The sequence below is a fragment of the Myxocyprinus asiaticus genome, chromosome 32 (assembly GCF_019703515.2).
Source record: "Myxocyprinus asiaticus isolate MX2 ecotype Aquarium Trade chromosome 32, UBuf_Myxa_2, whole genome shotgun sequence".
In the NCBI taxonomy this organism is placed as follows: Eukaryota; Metazoa; Chordata; class Actinopteri; order Cypriniformes; family Catostomidae; genus Myxocyprinus; species Myxocyprinus asiaticus.
The window spans coordinates 21795112-21816718 of NC_059375.1; the positions used below are offsets into that span (position 1 = coordinate 21795112).

A 21607-nucleotide genomic window follows, 5' to 3' on the forward strand; every position below is an offset into this window, starting at 1 on the left:
AACGCTTTTACATACACGGCAAACTAAAATAGAAGAAGAAAGGGACAAATTGACATGCAAGTATATTGTACGATTTTGAGCTCTTAGCGTAACTAAAGTTTATCCATATTTTCTACACGTTGCCATTAGAGCACTCATCAACAATCTGCTCCGAAAATTACTTGTAGAAGTTAGCTGGTGTGAAATGTGACTTTGAATGAGAACTGGCACATTTCGGTTTCGAGTTTGATTGTTTCAGTTTACAGGTAGATGAACTAAGCCTTCAGAGACAAGAACTTTTCGTCTGAGTTGGATATAAGATATACATCGAGAATGCGGGACCGGACCAAAGAACTGGGCAAAGTGAGTAAATGGGCAAAGTAGGGCAGTCAGGAAACCGGCTAACCGCTAATGGGCTAACCCACGGATATGAAGTACTGATTAGGGACGGGCGATACAACAACTTATTTTCTTTTCGATCCGAAGTCCAATAATTTCAAGTCCAATATCGTCGATACTAATACCGATACTTCTAATACATTTCTTTTTTTTTTTTTTTTGCGATTTTCTTGGGATAAAATGGGTAATTTAAAATATTATTTTCAGTCGTAATTCAAGTTTTCTTTTCTTTTTTTTTTTTTTTTTACATTTGTGAGCCTAAACAGAAAATTATTAGACTTCTGTTTTCTTTACCCTTACACAAATTAACCATGGTTTCACTACAGTAATTATAGTTTAATTGTAGTATTTAGTTAAACTATAGTTACCACACAATTAACCATGGTTTCACTACAGTACAATATTAACTGTAGTATTTATTTAAACCATAGTTTCAGCCCAAAATATAAAAACATGGTTACTACTACAATATTACTTTAGTAAATCCATGATTAACTATTTTTAATGACTTATTAACAGCAATTACACACAAACTCATTTTAAGAAATGTCACCTTTAGATATGTTGTTATTTTAGTGTGAATTTACACTGATTTTCTATCATTGCCTCTACAAGACACTGATCCCTCTTGTTTGAACGAGCCTTGTGACGGCACAACTGCTTGTCTGCTTGTGTTTTTCAGCATGCATGTTAAAATGAGCGGAATAAGAAATAGTTCCCATCCTAGCAAGTATTTGCTAATATAGCCTAATCCTTTTTATTTCACTTTGAAGCTTATGATTAATGTTCATGCTAACCAAATAATAATATCCCTAGTTAACTTTTTTTTTAATTATTATTATTTTTTTTTAGAATCTATGTTTTAACATCAGTATCAAAAATATATCAGATACTTTAGGATTGATCCGCCCATCCCTAGGACTGATACGAAGTAACGCACTTGTAACACTTGCTATATATTCACTGGGTCGCTGTCTGCTCCTATGTGACTGACACTATGTAACACAATTTTTGTTCCTGGGTAGTAAGTGCTATTTCCTAATTGCTTATGCCTCAAAAGTATAGAAAATGGCTATTATTACCCACAAACTTTGCTTTTGTGACCAGGACAGTGATATTTTGAAATGTACCTATTTCCAATGAGAAAACGGGCGAATTTGTGTCTGTTCGTTTGCATAAAGTCAGAAAAAAACAACATTTGAATCCAAAATCCTTCTTTATCTGTGGTCCTACTAAGACACTGGCTTTCACCTTTGCCTCAGACATATTAGGGAAGAAGTCTTGAAGGTACTTGAATGCTGCCGACTCCTTATCTAGAGCTCTGACAAATTGTTTCATAAGGCCCAATTTGATGTGCAGTGGTGGCATCAGCACCTTCCTGGGGTCTACCAGTGGCTCCCACTTGACGTTGTTCCTCCCCACAGAGAACTCTGTCCGCTGTGGCCAGTCCCGCCTGTGGTAGTGCGCCTTGGTGTCCCTGCTGTCCCAAAGGCAAAGATAGCAGGGAAACTTGGTAAAACTGCCTTGGAGACCCATCAGGAATGCCACCATTTCGAAGTCTCCTATGACCTCCCTGCCGTACTCATCATACTTCAAGGCGTCCAGCAAGGTCTTGATGCTGTTGTAATCCTCTTTGAGGTGCACCGAGTGAGCCAGGGGAAGAGATTGGTACTTGTTACCATTTTGGACCAGCACGGCTTTGAATATTACTTTAGTATATATACATGTTAATTTGGATTCATATGTTGTTTTTTTCTGGATTTATTTGAACGAAAAGACACAGATTTGCCCGTTTTCTCATTGGAAATAGGTACATTGCAAAATATCACTGTCCTGGTCACAAAAGTAAAGTTTGTGGGGAATAATAGCCATTTTCTATACTTTTGAGGCATAAGCAATTAGAAAATAACACTTAGTACCCAGAAACACAGTGTTTCACATTGTTATGTGTCTTTGGGTCAATAGTTGGTTGATTTTAGTAGTCAAATAAGAGAAACTTTGCGATGCTAACACCCCATCTACACTACCACTGCCGCGACAAACTATCGCGCGCCTATAGTGTAAAACAGCTTAATTGATTTTAATGGGAGTGCTCTAGTTCTGCCGCGTGCAGTGTGTACGTGGTGTCAGGTAACTTTATTTAGTGTTTATACAGACTTGCAAAAGCCGTGTTTCTTATCAAAACACCAAACTATGTGCTTTAAACTTTGTCTGACATTTGTCTGACGATGTAATCATGCATTTTAGTTTTTAATAATTAATAATTCATTTTTAAATTTCTTAATTTATACTCCTGTACTTTTACTAGCCTGCTGATGTGTCAGATGATGATGTAGAAACCACAGCTCTCATGATAAAGCCTGGTTCTGGGAACTCTGCAAAAGAAGAGAAAGAAAATGAGAGCTTCTTTAAAAAGGTAAGTCTTGGGTCATCTTCAATCATTCTAGCACAACTTAACCCTGCTATTGTCCTAACGAAACTGATCCCTCCTTTTGTCCTTCGGGTCATTTTCGACCTGTATTGAAAACCATTCAAAATGCATAAATTCTTGGTTAGTGTACAAAGACACTTAAGACCCCTCTTAATGAAAATATGTTTTATTGTGGTCCCAAAGTGTATAATGATAGGGGAAACATAATTTTGTAAAGGGGTCATGAAATTGAGAATCACATTTTGCTTGATATTTAGACAAATAAGAGGTAACTGTACTTTAAAAACATACTGTAAATTTCAGAACTCAAAACTTCCTCCTCAGCATTTATAGTTGCCACCCTTCTGAAACATCTCATTTTGAAATCTGTGTCGGTGACATCACAAGACAATGCTCATTTGTATTTACACATCCCACAACATGTGCCAATGCACCCTTGGCCCGCCCACTGGCGCTCAGTTCGAGAGAGCAGGACAGACAGGCCTAGTGTAGCTAAATGTTCCTGAACACCAAACGGGACCTATCTGAACTATTTAGGGCCCAAGCACTGAAAGTGCGGAGGCCCTATTGTTCTTTTAAGGATTATTATTATTATAGTTATTATTATATTATAGGTTTTCGGGACTTTTGGGGTACTTAACATGCGTGAAAACTCTTGAAATTTTGCACACGCTTCAGAGTCGTCGGCCATTAGGGCTGGGCCATTTTGGATTTTCTGAAAATTGCAGGCTCTGAACTTTTAAATACCCCTCATAGGGGATCCATGTGAATGGCACCAAATTTGTGCAACATCATGCCAAGACATTGTAGATGCTAAATTACGAATGGAGTTTTGATATTTTCAATGGTGTCGCCATGGCACAGGAATGGCACTTTTAACAGACTTTGAAATAGCCCTCATATGTTTACATGAATTGCTTCAAAATTCTTTAGAATAATGTCAAGACACTGCTGATGTAAATTTGTAAAGGGATATTTTATGTCTTAAATACTGTTGCCATGGCAATGCATTAATTGTTATTCCTTTCTTCCTATATTTAGGTGTTTTTGAGGCACTTGGCATGCTTCAAATTTCATGAAATTTAGCAAACACATCAGAGTCGTTGGCCATTAGTTTTGGGCAAAAGTTAACACATGGACTTGTGTGTGTGGAGGGGGGGGGGGCTCTATAGTGCCCCCTTTAAAATGGGTGTGTAAGATGGCCTCTGTAGCACCCCCATTTTCACCTACAGTCACCAAAATTAGTGCATATATAGTTCTCATCATGCCGGACAACTTTCATTTTTTTTATTTTTTTTCTCCCCAATTTGGAATTCGCAACACACTCTTAAGTCCTCGTGGTGGCATAGTGACTCACCTCGATCCGGGTGGCGGAGAACGAATCTCAGTTGCCTCTGCATCTGAGACCGTCAACCCTCACGTCTTATCACGTGGCTTTTTGAGCACATTACCGCGGAGACATAGCACGTGTGGAAGCTTCATGCCATCCACCGCGGCATCCACTCACAACTCACCATGCGCCCCACCATGAGTGAACCACATTATAGTGACCATGAGGAGGTTACCCCATGTGACTCTACCCTCCCTAGCAACTGGGCCAATTTGGTTTGCTTAAGAGACCTGGCTGGAGTCACTCAGCATGCCCTGGGATTCGAACTTGCAAATTCCAGGGGTGGTAGTCAGCGTCTTTACTCACTGAGCTACCCAGGCCCCAAGCCGGACAACTTTCATAATTATAGTCATTAGGTCCGTCCAACAGGAAGTCGGCCATTATGGATTATTTGAATATTGAAGTCTCTGAACTTTTAAATACTCCTCCTAGGTGATTCATGAGACTGTCTCCACATTTAGACAATATTATGCCAAGACATTGAAGATGCTAAATTGCAAACAGATTTTGATATATCGAACAGTGTTGCCATGGCGAGGCATTAAATTAATGGCGAAAAATGTGAAACAGGATGTGTCTCATATTTTCTGTGTGCAATATGTGATTTAGATCAAAATTTAGATGTATGTGTAGTCTTGGGGCTAATCACATGGATTTATCTATTTTGGGTCACGGGCATTGCATCACCACCTGGCAGCAGGAAATGTGACTTTTACAACAGAATTTAAAATAGTCCTCTTATATTTACCCAAATTGCTTCAAAATTGTTTAGAATAATGTCATATGCCAAATGCATGTGTCCACCTTGCATTGTTTTTCGAAAGCCACTGGGTGGAAATGGACCAGTTGTGCTTGGGCCCGTCATCGCTGCAGCTATATATATTCTTCTTTTCAAGGTTTTCTGTACTTATGGGGTACTTAACATGCATGAAAACTCTTGAAATTTTGCACACACATCAGAGTCGTTGGCCATTAGGGCTGGGCAAAGTTGCAGGGGGGGTGGTGGTCTGTAGCGCCCCCTGAAAATGGGCATGTAAGGGGGGCTCTGTAGCACCCCCATTTTCACCTAAAGTCACCAAAATTGGTACATATATAGTTCTCGTCAAACTGAACAACTTTCATACTCGCAGTCATTAGCTTCGCCCTACAGGAAGTCGCCATTTTTTATTTTTTGAAAGTGGCAGGCTCTGAACTTAAATACTCCTAGGGGATTCATTTGACTGTCATCAAGTTTAGGCAACATTATGCCAAGACATTGAAGATGCTAAATTGCGAACAGATTTTTTATATATTGAACAGTGTTGCCGTGGCGAGGCAAAAAAAGGTATAAAGAAAGTGTCTCATATCTTCTGCATGCATTGTGTAATTTAGATCAAAATTGAGCTGTATGTTTGGTAAAGGGGGCTGATCACATGGATGTGGCTATTGTGGGTCACGGTCATAGCGCCACCAACTGGCAGCAGGAAGTGTGGCACCTACAACAGACTTTGAAATTGTCCTGTTACTTTTATCTGAAACTCTTCTTTATATCTTAAAGATAATTGTTAACCATTATGTCTGAGCAGAAGGTAAGACATGGTGTCTTACTTGTTTACTCAACCAAATGCATGTGTCCATCATGCATTGTTTTGTTTTCCGAAAGCCACTGGGTGGAAATGGACCCATGGTGCTTGGGCCTGTCATCGCTGCTTGCAGCTATATTTTGAATTATTTTTGTATATAAACATGCACTGTACAGATTCTCTTTTACTGTTGTCATGTATCTCGCCACTTTTAAAAGATGCAGTGTCAAGTTACAACTCAGAACAGGAGATTTATTCAGCTGCTCTGCCTCTTGCTGTTTTGAGCACAAACTCGTCCTGGACACGTTCTTGCGCCCATCTGCACTATTTTTAATTGTTGTATGTAAACACGCACTAGATGGACGTCTTGGACCGTTTTAATGCGTGTGTGTGTCATATAACTGTACTTTGAACTATGTATGTGCGTTTTTTCAGCTCATATCAGCGTGGATTGCTTGTGAATAAATCATATGATTCAAGCTTTGCAAAGGAACTGTTATTGAAGGATGGGGCAGTTAACACTATTGGACCTGATCGCAAAACCATGAGTAAACAGTTTTATTCATGAATGTTTCAAATATCATGACTGTTTGATAGTTTATAACGCTGCTGAACTTACAGTAAGTGAACAGTTTAATATATTCAGATGCAATGTGTTGGATGTGCGTTGTGTAAACCCTGAAATGTAGTTTTATATTATGTTGTGGAGCTTGTTCATTCACTTCTGATTGATTTTAAAATATGGTTGCATTCCAAGGGCTGCACAATGTTATAACAGCGGGCATTTACGTTGAAGTTTTAAGGAGGTGCTTGGGCCAAAATTGAGTGTTTCAGACAGAGGGCCAGAGACAAGGTGGAAAATTGTCATATATTACTAAATTATGACTGTTTTGGTGTCAAAAAAAAAAAAAAAAACTACTAACAATCAGTGGACCTCAGCGCAGAAAATAAAATAATTAATAAAATGGCGTTTCATGACCCCTTATAGATTTTTTTAAAAATATAAAAGAAAAAAGTCAAAACTTGGCAAAAAATGTGCCAAGGATGTCTCAATTTACGATTATTTTGATGACTTTTGGTGTTTTATAATATCTATATAATGACAATTTCTGATTTATTCTGCTTGTAGAAAATCAACATTGTACATTTTAGAGTTACAATTTTAGTACATGCCTACATTTCACAAATTAAACTCTATTGCCTTTTCCAGTGCTCAAAACTGGCCCACTTTGCACATCCATTGCAACAAATCCATTCCTTTCCACTAGTGTTGTCAAAAGTACTGGTACTTTGGTACCAAGTCGATACTAAAATAAAAAAAAACACTATACTAGTGTTTCTACAATACTGGTAGTACCAAGCAACGAATGCAGTAGAAGGTGATGGGTGTGTTGTCGATGAGTTTGCGCTGACAGATCCATAAGGAATCCTTCGTGAAGAGTGTGTACATAGGCGAGTGTATGCGTTGTGTTAGTCAGGAGCAGATTCATGAGAAATCCTTCATTGAAGAGATGTGGATGAAGAGAACAGGTGTACAGCAAACTGGAATGCAGCCACACTCCCGACATGCAGGCAGAGACGAGCAACCAAAACAGATACATGAGACAGGACCAACTAGGTAGAGAGAGCGAGGAGAGTTACTTCAACACAATCTAGCAAAGAACATGACACAATGAAGAGCTTAAATGGGCAGTGAATTAGTGGAGAGACAGGTGCTGCTAGCCTCCTGGCATCCCCAGCAGAAGAATGACCTTGCCCCCCACTTGATGTCAATCAACCTCTTGACCGTAAACACCGGACAGTCCTCAACTAGATGTGGAGGCTGCGAGATGGGTGTGGTGGGATGCAGATTGGAACGTAAGATCGTTTTGATCTTGGAAACATGAAAAACGGGATGGATGCATTTGAGGTAAATTTTGGGGCCCATCTTACGTGAGTAAAATAAATGTCCTTAGAGGACAACCGGACCTTTTGACCACACATGTAAGCTGGGGGCTTAGAACGGTGCCAGACACAGACCTCTTAACACGAACACCAGTCCGTATGAGGGCGTCTCTGGCGGCTTTCCAGGTGTGCCGGCACCTTTGCATAAAGGTGAGAACGGATGGGTCCTGAACATCGGGCTCTTGAGTGGGGAACAGAGGGGGCTGGTAACTGGCAATACCGGAAGGGTGATAACCTTGTAGACGACGACTGCAAGGAGATGTGGGCATACTCGACCCAGACTAAATGATTGCTCCAAGAAGAAGGGTTACAGGAGGCCAGACGACGCAGGGTTTTCTCATGTTCCTGATTCGCTTGGCCATTTGTCTGGGGGTGGAACCCATAGGACAAACTCACAGTAGCCCCCAGCTGTCGGCAGAATTCTGCCCAAAAACGTGAGGCCTCTGTCAGAAACCACATCAGGGACTGACAACGGTTGGAGGAGCCCGGCCGGGGGGTTACTGGAGGTCTTATTAGTCTTATTACAAACGGGACAAGCAGCTATGAATCAGCGTACGTCCTGCACTAGTGATGGCCACCAGAATTGCTGTCTAATGAGTGTCTGGGTGCAAGCCACCCCTGGATGACAATCGACATTGGATAAGTTGCCCCACTGTAGGATGTGCGTCCGAACTGATTGCGGAACAAACAACCGATTCACTGGACACATAGTGGGAGACGCAGTGTTTTGTAGCGCATTACGGATTTTGGCCTCCACATCCCAGGATACCATGCCCACCACCCGAGTGGCGGGTAGAATGGCATCCGGTGGGATGGTAGAGGTCTCAATTTCGAAACATCGAGACAATGAATCGGGCTTGATGTTCTTAGAGCCCAGGCAATACGAAAGGACGAAGTTGAAATGGGTGAAAAATAGTCTCCAGCGAGCCTGTCTAAAGTTAAGACGTTTAGCTCTATGAATGTACTCTAGATTCTTATGATCAGTCTAGACCATGAAAGGTAACCCCGAACCCTTTAACCAGTGATGCCACTCACCCAAAGCCAGCCGGACAGCCAGCAATTCTCTGTTACGACATTGTAGTTCCGTTCAGCTGGTGTTAAGCGGTGCGAAAAAAGCACATGGATGCATCTTTCCATCCGAGGAAGAGTGCTGCGACAGGACCGCTCCGACACCAACCTCTGATGCATCCACCTCCACCACAAACTGACATGCAGGGTCGGAATTTATCAAAATTGGCATGGTAGAAAATCACTTCTTTAATTTAGAAAACGTGGCCCCGGCCCGCAGGACCAACAAAAGTCAGTGCGGGTGGAGGTGAGATCTGTCATAAGCGCAACGAGTAGGCTGTAATTACAAATAAACCTACGATAGAAATGAGCGAACCCCAGAAACCTCTGCAAAGCCTTGTGAGAATCTGAGGTTGGCCAATCGGAGATGGCTCTGACCTTGGCTGGGTCCATGCGCACTCCCTCGGACGAAATGATGAACCCCAGGAACGGAAACGACTGCGCATGAAAAATGCACTTCTCCACCTTGACGAACAGCTGATTTTCTAGCAGACGCTGAGCGCCTACCAGATGTGCTGAACATGGTCCTGGATATTCTGGGAGAAGATCAGAATATCATCTAAATAGACAAACACAAAACGGTCAACCATGTCTCTAAGCACGTCATTTCCAAGCCTTGGAAGACAGCTGAAGTGTTGACCAATCCGAAAAGCATAACCAAATATTCGAAGTGCCCCCTATGGTTGTTAAAAGCCATCTTCCACTCATCCCCCACCCTAATCAGGACAAGATGATAAGCATTGTGTAATTCCAACTTTGTAAAGACGGAGGCTCCCTGCAAGAGTTTGAAGGCTGAGGACATCAATGGAAAAGGATAATGATTCTTCACTGTGATGTCATTCAGCCCCCGATAATCTATGCAAGGTCTAAGTGAGCCTTCCTTCAAGGTCGAAGTGAGCCTTCCTTCTCCACGAAGAAGAACCCTGCCCCTGCTGGCGAAAAGAGGAAGGGTGGGTGAGACCGGCTGCCAGAGAATCATTGATATACTTGTTCATGGCCTCCCTCTCAGGAGCCGAGAGCGAATACAGCAGTTCGTGAGGAGGAGAAGTGCCAGGGAGCAGTTCAGTGGCACAGTCGTACGGACGATGAGGAGGAAGGGTCGTGGAGTGGGACCGGCTGAACACCACCCTCAAGTCATGGTATGCCAGTGGTACTCCGGATAAATCGGCCGGCTCATCCTGCAATGAAACACAAGACTGGACAGGGGAGACAGCTTCACAGAGTTACACACAGTAAAAACTCCAAGCAAGAACAGTATTGGTTGACCAGTCTATGTGTGGGTTGTGCGTTACCAACCAAAAATGCCCCAATACTATCGATGCTGATAGATATTGGATCAGGTAAAAGGAAAACTGCTCAGTATTATTTCCAGAGACGAAGGTGACTGGCTTGGTGGAATGGGTGATGACGTTCAAGGGCGTGCTGCTGAGGGTGTGGGCTGTGACAGGTTCGTCCAACTGGAACATCAGAACTCACCACTTGGAAGCCTCTTCGGCTCCGGAATCCACCAATGCGGAGACAGTGTGACTGGTTGATCCGTACTGCAGCCGGGCCGGGAGAAGTGTGCGCAATCCAGGGGATTTGTCATGGGGTGTTGTGTTCGCCAGTAATCTCCTGCCTACTGACGAGCAGTGTCTTTTATTGGACAAGAAACTGAGAAATGACCAGGACGGGCACAGTGAAAACAGAGTCCTTGAATAAGGCATCGCTGCTTCTCCTTATGAGAAATCTGAGCCCTACTGACCCGCATGGGCTCTGCTTCGGACCATGATTCCGGTGACCTGGCCGAAACTGTGGACTGGGTATGGTGGTCAGCCACCCGGGTAGGTGGAGAGCGGAGGCGGCGTAGGGCCAGATGTTTGTCCACTCGGATGGCCAGATCCACCAAGTCGTCAAAGCAGGAAGGCAGGTCCAAGGGATAGACTTCATCCTGGATGTCGTCGGAAAGCCCATGCAGGAACCGATCCCACTTGGCGTGATTATTACACTCACAAGATGCAGCAATGCTACGGAACTCAATGGCATAGTCCACGACCCGCCGATTTCCCTGAGACATTCTGGATTAAACCCTCGCCGCCTCACGACCTTGAGCCGAGTGATCGAACACCCGGCGGAGCTTCGTGGTGAATGCTTGAAATGAAGAGCAACAGGGATGTCTGTTGTCCCACATGGCAGTTCCCCATTCACCAGCCCTTCCAGTGAGGAGCGTGATAATGCATACTACCTTCATTGTCTCCAACGGGAAAGCAGAGGGCTGCAACATGAAGAACAAGGAACATTGTGAAAGTGCTGTAGGACCTTGCCTCACATGAGATCAGGGCTGGAGGGTTGATGCGTGCCTCTGAGCGTTCAGAAACGTGGGGAACCGCCAAAGCCGGTGAGGGCGCTTCCTGGGTGGAACCGGAATCGGGAGGCTGGCGGAGTTGTTGAACGATAGAGGTGAGCTCAGCGAGCTGCGAGGCCATCATCTCTAGAGCCCATGGAAACACTGATCATGCATGCTGACAGCGCCAGAGATACATGAGAGAAAGAAATAACAAAACAACAGAACAGACCGACGAACTCACCTGAACCGTGACATGCTCGCATACTTACTTTGAACGCGTGCTCTGTTAGTCCTTTTACACTGAAATGGAAAACTTATCAAATTAAAATCGTGACATGTCCTAGTGTGATTTAGTAAACCGATGACGGCTGCGATCTTATACTTTGTATAAATCCGACTGCTCAAACACTGGAAACGCAACAGAATTGAGAATAATTTGCGTTGTACCAGATGACAGAGCAGAGCACTCATACTGTGAATCATGCAGCACATGTAAAGTACATATTTATATAATTAAATCACAGCATTTGTGCTTTAATCTCAACTCAAACTTTATTTATATAGCATTTAAAACAGCAGAGTTGACCAAAATGCTTCAAAGTAATAACATTTAAAACATAACATTTCAAAATTACCACATACATAATCACCAGTAATCTAAAATCCAAACACTCCAAAACCGTGTCCTACATTTCATTTGTCAGACTCAAAGGCCATTGTAAAGAGATGAGATTTCAGACATGACTTAAGTCTTCAATGAATACACTGGGCCGTGTTTTACGAACTGTTTTGGAAAAGTGAAGCTTCCGGCAAAAAACACTCGCCATAATAAAAGCACAATTCAAAATAAAAGTTTGATGCCTGAAATTGAAGAAATTGTGATATATATATCAACTGTATAGTAAACTGTAATATACACTGTAATAATAATAAGAAGAATTAAGCAATATATCACAAGCAAGACTGCTGTTGAATAAATGTTTGAAAAAAAAATGCAATGACATGTTGAAAAGTTCCATTTTCACTTGTTAAAAGTTTTACAAATTAATTGATTAGACACAATTTTGATGATGAAATTAAATTAAACTTTAAAACATGGAGTTCTGGAAAATAATAATTGTTAAAATAATTATTTAATAATTAAAAATAACTAAACTGGTGTGTTCAGTAGCACATAACATATTTTTGCTGTGGTATCGAAATTGGTATCGAGAACCGTGAAATTTCACTGGTATCGGTACCGACTACTGAAATTTTGGTACCATGACAAAACTACTTCCCACTAATTGTCAAACAATTTGTTGCAGTGTTATAGGGGTTTAGATAATCTAAAATCATGTAAGAAAACTTATTTACAAAAATATTACCTGCTCAAAACTATATATAAAATAAAAACTCTCTTGTGTTTTTGTGTGGTAATCCCATTTAAGGAGGTAATTATGCAATTTGTGGTTAAGATTTGTGGGCAAATTTGAAATATTGTTTGGTCAAATTTGATTCATAGATGTACAAAAAACTATTTAAAGCTGTAAATCATCCAGAAAGTCTGAAGGTGAAAGGTCACAACTGGTTCTTCCCATATGGGTCAAAATGTACCCTGTAAAACAATGGAAGGAACCATTTGTTTTGAATGGTTATTTCTCTTAAACAATTATATATATATATTTTTATTATTATTTTGTTTGTTTTGATGGTCTTGACAAAGTCACAACATTTGATTCCAGTACCAAAAACTATGCGATATTTATAACCTACAGTTGTGCTCATACCCTGGCAGAAATTGTGAAATTTTGGAATTGATTTTGAAAATATGACTGATCATGCAAAAGAACTGTCTTTTATTTAAGGATAGTGATCATATTATCACATAGTTGTTTGGCTCCTTTTTAAATCATAATGATAACAGACATCACCCGAATGGCCCTGATCAAAAGTTTACATACCCTTGAATGTTTGGCCTTGTTACAGACACACTGTGACACACACAGGTTTAAATGGCAATTAAAGGTTAATTTCCCACACCTGTGGCTTTTTAAATTGCAGTTAGTGTCTGTGTATAAATAGTCAGTGAGTTTGTTAGCTCTCACATGGATGCACTGAGCAGGATAGATACTGAGCCATGGGGAGCAGAAAAGAACTGTCAAAAGACCTGCGTAACAAGGTAATGGAACTTTATAAAAATGGAAAAGGATATAAAAAGATATCCAAAGCCTTGAAAATGCCAGTCAGTACTGTTCAATCACTTATTAAGAAGTGGAATATTCAGGGATCTCTTGATATCAAGCCAAGGTCAGGTAGACCAAGAAAGATTTCAGCCACAACTGCCTGAAGAATTGTTCGGGATACAAAGAAAAACCCACAGGTAACCTCAGGAGAAATACAGGCTGCTCTGGAAAAAGATGGTGTGGTTGTTTCAAGGAGCACAATACGACGATACTTGAACAAAAATGAGCTGCATGGTCGAGTTGCCAGAAAGAAGCCTTTACTGCGCCAGTGCCACAAAAAAGCCCGGTTACAATATGCCAGACAACACCTTGACACGCCTCACAGCTTCTGGCACACTGTAATTTGGAGTGACGACACCAAAATAGAGCTTTATGGTCACAACCATAAGCGCTATGTTTGGAGAGGGGTCAACAAGGCCTATAGTGAAAAGAATACCATCCCCACTGTGAAGCATGGTGGTGGCTCACTGATGTTTTGGGGGTGTGTGAGCTCTAAAGGCACGGGGAATCTTTTGAAAATTTATTGCAAGATGAATGCAGCATGTTGTCAGAAAATACTGGTAGACAATTTGCATTCTTTTGCACGAAAGCTGCGCATGGGACGCTCTTGGACTTTCCAGCACGACAATGACCCTAAGCACAAGGCCAAGTTGACCCTCCAGTGGTTACAGCAGAAAAAGGTGAAGGTTCTTGAATGGCCATCACAGTCTCCTGACCTTAATATCATCGAGCCACTCTGGGGAGATCTCAAATGTGCGGTTCATGCAAGATGACCAAAGACTTTGCATGACCTGGAAGCATTTTGCCAAGACGAATGGGCAGCTATACCACCTGCAAGAATTTGGGGCCTCATAGACAACTATTACAAAAGACTGCATGCTGTCATTGATGCTAAAGGGGGCAATGCACAGTATTAAGAACTAAGGTTATGCAGACTTTTGAACAGGGGTCATTTAATTTTTTTCTTTGTTGCCATGTTTTGTTTTATGATTGTGCCATTCTGTTATAACCTACAGTTGAATATGAATCCCATAAGAAATAAAAGAAATGTGTTTTGCCTGCTCACTCATGTTTTCTTTAAAAATGGTACATATATTACCAATTCTCCAAGGGTATGCAAACATTTGAGCACAACTGTATTCTTTACCTCTCCCGGGTCAAAAATGACCCTACGACAATAGGAGGGTTAAGAAAACCTTTTCACTATTTCCTTATACCAGTTCAACTTTTAGTTTCTAGGCATGAAGAATATGTGCATGTGTTAGATTTAATGGGAAACTGTAAAGAAGTTTATTTATCATTAGTTTATTTTCTGCAGAACTAAGTTCGCTACCAAGATTGTTATGTGTGAGGCTTGATGAAAGTTATATATCTAACATACATTGTTCATCACACATAAAATTTAGATTAATGTAATTCACAGTGTCAGTAGTTTGGGCCTTCATAGTTTTTAGACTGAAACTCTTAAGTTGTCACAATAATATAATCTTTTTCTCTACATAGGTTCAGGAAATTCGAGAGGGTCTTCAAACTCTTAAGAAGAAGGTGTCTGAATTGGAGAACAAGCAGAAAACAGTGTTAGGAGTCGCACTCCCAGAGGACAGTGAGTATCTCTGCTATGTATTTTTGTCAAACGTATTTCCATAGAATAGAAATTATCTCCATGGTGCTTTTTCAAAGTAATAAACTTTTAAATAATCCAATACAGTGTGTGACTTTATGAGTCTTAATAATTAGCATTGACCCCCCCCCCCCCCACACTTTTTTTAGGACAAAATACTACTCTTATATATTGTGTGTTGACATGTTATTTATAACCCTTTTAATAATAAATGTATGTATCCTCCTTTACTATAGGCATGAAAAAGGAACTTCAGTCCCTTAGGGAAGACATCAAAGGCATGGCCTACCAGATCCAAAGGAAGTTAAAAAGTGAGACTTTTCTCTCACATAATCTGTGCTATTCCACACCTGATAAGACACCTGAACATATTTTAAAAGAAATATGACTTTATAAATAAATAAACCAGTGTTGCTATTGAAGTGTTTCTGCTAGAATTTCAAAAAATCAAACAATACATTTACGTTGCAGGCATTGAAGTTAAGAAAGCTGAAGATGATGAAACATATATTCCAATAAACATAAGAATGCAGAGAGCCCAGGTAAGTCTCTTTTTTTAATGTATATAATTCACATTATGAAAGCAACACGGTTTTGTTTTGGCCAGAAAATAATCGTCTCTTTCAATTCTCTTAATGTCTTTTGAAAGCATGGTGTTTTGTCTCGAGACTTTTTTGAGTTGATGGGTCACTGTAACAAAATTCAAGCCCAATACAGAGACAGAAATGTGGAGAGGATACAAAGACAACTCAAAATCAGTATGTGCTTTTTGTAATAGAAATGATTTTTTTTTAAATAGTTTTACAGTGATGTGAAGAGCTTTCATTTGTGTTATTCCTGCAATGAGCTCATGCAAATATGTGCATGAAACTAATGTCAGTCTGGTTTTCATTACAGCCGGTAACAATGTGACAGACGAGAAGCTGGAATCGATGCTTGAGAGTGGGCAAACAGATGTTTTCACACAAAATGTAAGTGAGTTGCTTTGTGTAGTGTGAATGCCTTTTTATAAGATTATTTAAAGCTCTCTGTTTTAAATGTAGATATTCAAACATTTTGTCTATAGTTGTATTCATTGCTGCTTTTTCTACAGCCATCTGAAGAAAACAGTCATCAACAGAGTAATATTACTATAGTCTTCTGAATTACTTAAGTGTCACATTTCAAGTCTTTTCTTTTGCTTTCTTTGGAATGCATGTAATTTTGGTTGGTAAGAGCCTCGGTAAGGAACAGATCCATCTTAAATTATTCCTGGATTTTGATTAAGTTGATTAATCTATTGGGCACTGGTTGCTTAGGGATAAGATCACAAATATGGAGTAGGAACATTTCAGTTGGAATTCAGATTCATTCAGGGCACTTCATTTTGACCTCTGCTATTGTCTGCTTTCATTTAGTAGAGCTCTCAGATGCTGTTTGTTAACAGGATGCCCTGTTCCATGACCCTTTTATTTCTTTGTTAGAAAGTAATTATTTTGTTGCTGTAAAAATGACATATAATACCAAAAATTTGAAATACAAATTCTGGGGGGAACATTAAAGGTAACAGTTGGTTATAAGCACATTGTTTCCTATGGGTTTTAGTGCTTTTAATTTTATAATTACAGTAGAAGGAAATCTGTTGTGAACATCATTAAAACCATTGTTAGAAGTTAATTGCTCTCATTTTCAGTACCTCCTTCATAGATTTCCTCTTACCTTTTTGATTAGTCATTATTCCAGACTTACATATTTAGATCACATCATTCATTTTTTAAATTTTTTTTTAAATAGAACCCCTCCTCTCCCTTGCTTGAGAATTATGACGGTAGCAAATAAAGTATCATTACCATTTCACCACCATGTCTTATCATGTTTCATCACAAAAACAATGTTCATAATTGGTCAGCCACACGTCTCATATCAGTTTTCTCAACTGTAACATTCATGCAGATTTTGAATGATACTCAAGCAACCAGGCAGGCTCTGAATGAGATTGAGTCACGACATGACGAGATCATCAAACTGGAGAGAAGCATCAAAGAGCTGCATGAAATGTTTCAGTACCTTGCAATGGAAGTAGAAGCACAGGTAAGTAAACAGAGAGGATATTTAGTAAGTCATTCACCAAATCTCCAGTCATTTAAAGGGATAGTTCACCCAAAAATGAAAATTCTCTCATCATTTACTCACCCACATGCCATCCCAGATGTGTATGACTTTCATACTTATGCAGAACACAAAGATTTTTAGAAGAATATCTCTGCTCTGAAGGTCCACGCAATGCAAGCTAACGATGACCAGAACGTTCAAGCTCCAAAAATCACATAAATGCAGCATAGAAGGCACTCTTAACAGTTTAAAAAGCATCTTGTTTCATCCTACCCCCTTATACAGCCTCAGAAGGCAGCATTTTCCAGTTTTTGGATGCAGCCAGTGTCTTCAGGTTACAGTTTGGCATGTGAGCGGTGTGTACGGTGCTCCGTGCAGCAGCCGGAATGAGAGATGAGATGAGGTGGTCTTTAACCTGTGTTCAAATTGAGGGTGGGTTTGGGGGTTCCGGGACCCCCATAATAGTTAAGGGACCCCCCCATAAGGCCCAAAAAATGTAACTTGGGGTTGCAATAAGGGATGTAACAGTTTCAAGGTTTCACAATAAACCTTGGTTTTAAAACGAACAGTTATCATACGTATTGTATTGTATCGCATAAATATAACGAGATTTTTTTTTTTTTCAGATTAATTAAGAGACATTTACACAGCATCATATAAACTGGGTGAGATAAAATAAATCTTTAAATTGCGCCTTCCTCATTTTACATGTGACTGTCACTCAGTTTTATAGGTGACATGCAGGTGTCGTAAGCGCAGTGCAGCACGAGCACATAAAAGTGCGGCATGAGTGAAGTGCAGCACGAGCGTATCACACAGACATGTCCGAGCCTGAACCTTTATTTCCAGCGACAAATCGGTTGAAGTCCGCTGTCTGGGATTACTTCATGTTAAAGACCCACGAGGTGCCATCAATACTGATGGTTACCCAGTCTGTTTGTCGCAATAAAGTATCGGCTCAAGCGGGAAACACTTGCACCTTCTCCGTGAGCACCATCCGTGGGCATTTGCGGAGATGAATGTAAGTGGAAATACAGTATACAGGATAATAAATTATAGCCCCTTTTTCATAAAAACACCAGATTCAATGTAGTTTTACATGATTTGTAATGACTAGGTAGGCTAAAGTTATGTTTGTCACATTCACAAATGCAGCAAATGTATTTAATCGCTCCTTCTACATTACGAAGTGCAGAGCAACAGTAGGCCAACAATGTGTTTGATACTACTACTAATATTTTTATTTGTAAAACATAGTGCTAAATAGGGTTTACAAAGTGCATGGCTTTTGGTGAGCAGGAAATTGACATTGACAGTATGCATGCAGGAAATTGACAGTGAAACTGTTGCAGAAAATAGATAGTATTGGACAAAATGACAATAAACTGCAATTAAATCATTTTTTAAGTAGGTATTGTTTAGAATTAAACAATCACAAATGCAACAAATTACTGAATGCATACAAATGCATATCTGAAGTGTTAACCTAAGCCATAATAATTACACATTTTTACAGTTAAATTTCATGTATCATAAAATAACTAACAAAATATTTTTTTTTTAGTTTTATTCATCTGACTACTGTACATGTTGCAAATTATTTTGTTATTATTGTTTTACATGTGATTTTGTTTTCTTTTATTTGTTTTACCATGTCAGATTAAGAGAATGTCCTGATGTTCAAGATCAAGAGTAAAAGGATTAAAGTTTAAGACATCCAAAATAAAGTTCAAGAATTGGATATAACTGAAATATTTCTCTGTGTTTATTTAGACAGATTTCGTAACCAAATATTAAACTGAAAAAATATTGTCAATGCACCTCAATACCGTGGTATTTTTTGTGATGATTATCATACCGTGAAAATGTCATACCGTTACACCCCTATTTGCAACCTTGGTGTTTCTTCAAAACTAGAATACTAGAAACATAAAATTAGATTTTTTTTTCAAATGCTTGCGGTGACACAATGTGACTGACAATTATGTGTCCCTGTTTTCATAAATAATCCAAATTAGATTTTTTATGTCAGAAAATTCTAAACATGCCCTGTAAAATTCCTTTAGTTGGTGTAAGGGGACACCCCAAGTGCTCTAACTCAATTTGAACACTGTCTTTAACCATGCAGCACACGTGGAACTCAGCTGACATGTTGAAAATGCACTATAAACCTATTTATCAACACAAACTTTTACAATACAGGCTTTTATGACTCAACATAAATTACTGTACTGAAATACTCATTGACTTGAGACGTCTTGATGCAAGTTAACCACGCAGTAACAGGCACGCAATACTTTCATGTAAACTACATTTCTTGACGGTTTAGTGTATAATGGTTCAATTACCCACTCTCGATAAACATCTGATTATTTATATCCATTATCCCAGGAAAAATGTTATGTAGTTATCCAGCAATCACTTTATTTTCTGTAGTCACACAGTACAAAGAGTACAGATGCTTTGAACTCTCAAAGCGTGTCTCCTGAAGAAGTCATGCAGCAGCTCTCACCCCTCGAACACACACACACACACACACACACACACACACACACACACACACACACACACACACGTGAAACAGTGATTTTATTGGGATACTTTGTTGGTTTTATGGTGTTTCTGTTAAGGGAATTGTAAAATTAGGGCAATGCTATGAGTAGCAGGCTAGCAACTACAAGTTTGTTTACAAATGGCGGCTGCCGACTCCTTGTGTTTCTCAATTTGCTTTGTGCATCATAGGTTTTGGACCAATCACAGGTTGCAGCACCTCCCACAATCCCTCTACGCCCCCAAAAGTACCTACCCTGGAGTAGGAGCTAAAAATATCCCTTAAATCCGCTACGAGGAACAATAGTTCCTCAGGCGCAAACACGCCGAAAAGTACTAGTCCCGGGGAACAGTACCTAAAACAGGCTTTAGTCCCTGCAGTGGGTTTTTCCATATTTAACTTCAGGGTTTTAAGCAAAAATTAACATTTTATTCAATGCAATGTCTTGGGTTTTTAGGGTGAGATGGTGGACCGGATTGAGGAGAACATTAAGAGTTCCCAGAACTATGTAGAAAAGGCTGTTGTAGAAACAGCTGCTGCTGTAGAATCTTCAAAAAAAGTGTGCAAGGTGAGTCAATGATAATGTGTGAGTGTCATATCTGTGTACATTAAATCACTGACCACCTACAGTGCAAGTGACCACATCACATTTTCCTTTCCTCAGAAAAAGTTATGGATTGCAGTATGCCTTGCTATTTTACTAGTTATCATAGCCATTATTTTGGCTACCACCTTCGGTTGAGGTGAGTCCCACACGATATATTAAATTTGAATATCTGTACTGTTTGGCATTATTGAAATGTATTAAAGTACCATTAGAAGAAAGATCTGATTAACATAATCTGTGCTATTCCACACCTGATAAGACACCTGAACATATTTGAAAAGAAAATTCAGGCCACATTTTGAGTTATAGTTGTTATCTACAGTATATTTTAGCTATTAGTTCTGGATTCAAATAATTTAAGAAAATTTACATATTTTCATACTTGTTTCTTTGTTTTTTTTTTACAGTGTGTTCATCTATTAGTCTTTTCAGCCCACCAAGCATTTAGTTCTGTCTTCCTGAAGATCCAAACCTTTTTCAAACCAACATGGCTATGTAAACACATGACCATTGTTGGGATTTCAACTCTTTTGGTGGCTACAGGTGCTTGAATTTTAAAGCGTTGATCTTGTTTTAGCTGCTTTGTCCAAAAAGAACATGATTTAGAATTCCCGAAAAAATTTCATCTGCTTCACCTGGATATTTTGGACAGATTACATGATAGTTTTAACTTTATTTGAATTAACTGAATACTGTACAGACTGGATTTCCAATATGATGGACATCGCTTGCGAAAACCAACACTAAAATGTGGTCAGAATGCAGTGAAAAAGTCAAATGAGATTCCTAATATATAACACTTAGTTCAATTTGGCAACATGCTCAAAAAACTAAATGATGGGCTGCTTGTCTATGTCCTAATGTGTTTAGATTTTTTTTTTTTTTTTTTTTGTATGTGTTATCTGTTCTGATTTGTTAGTTTGTGACAGATGTCATTTCAAACTTGAAATTCGATTAGACTAGCATCAGGCCACCTGTACATATGGGGAAAACCCCTCATTTTATACTCTGCTTTTGCATTTTAGTATCTGTCTTTCAAAATACATTGGCTACTGGTCACTGAGTAACATGTTGCATATATATGTATATGTATGTATGTATGTATATGTATGTATGTATGTATATTTTTACTCATTTGTGCTCTGTCCCAGTTAAGATGTGCACTTTTTAAGAAATTACTAATATGTACGGTTACTTGTCTAGTGCCTCAGCCACGGTGCCTTATTAATTAAGGAAATAAATTAGGGAGTGCCCACTGTGTGAGAGAGTGAATGGCAAGATCACCAAAAGTGCTGTGGTCCTGATTTCATTAGGTAGTGTATGGACTTACTGCCTCATGTTTCATGCATTCTAATGTAAAGTTATCATTTTTAAATAAAGTACATATTATTTACAAGATTGTTTTTTGTCTTA

General features: G+C 39.6%; 1 protein-coding gene across 3 annotated transcripts; it reads left to right on the forward strand.

Moving 5' to 3' along the window:
• The first annotated feature begins 19 nt into the window (after positions 1–19).
• Positions 20–21590, forward strand: LOC127423675 (syntaxin-4-like). Of its 3 annotated transcripts, none has more exons than XM_051668192.1 (12): positions 20–67; positions 239–342; positions 2687–2794; positions 14828–14927; positions 15182–15256; positions 15417–15487; positions 15595–15703; positions 15843–15916; positions 16878–17015; positions 20045–20155; positions 20252–20330; positions 20602–21590. In XM_051668192.1, exons 2-11 carry the CDS (start codon positions 313–315, stop codon positions 20327–20329), a joined length of 894 nt encoding a protein of 297 aa, XP_051524152.1. In that variant the 5' UTR covers positions 20–67; positions 239–312; the 3' UTR covers position 20330; positions 20602–21590. The 3 variants fall into 3 exon arrangements, with proteins under 3 accessions (XP_051524152.1, XP_051524153.1, XP_051524151.1); XM_051668193.1 differs by having other exon boundaries at positions 21–67; positions 246–342; XM_051668191.1 differs by having other exon boundaries at positions 40–342.
• The last annotated feature ends 17 nt before the right edge of the window (positions 21591–21607 follow it).

Bases quoted from the DNA above. Each gene is read 5' to 3' on its own strand.
- LOC127423675 (XM_051668192.1), top strand. From the start codon at position 313: ATGCGGGACCGGACCAAAGAACTGGGCAAA. The intron at 15,257-15,416 runs GTGAGACTTTTC...TTTACGTTGCAG, and splicing joins GATCCAAAGGAAGTTAAAAA to GCATTGAAGTTAAGAAAGCT. The intron at 15,488-15,594 runs GTAAGTCTCTTT...GTCTTTTGAAAG, and splicing joins TAAGAATGCAGAGAGCCCAG to CATGGTGTTTTGTCTCGAGA.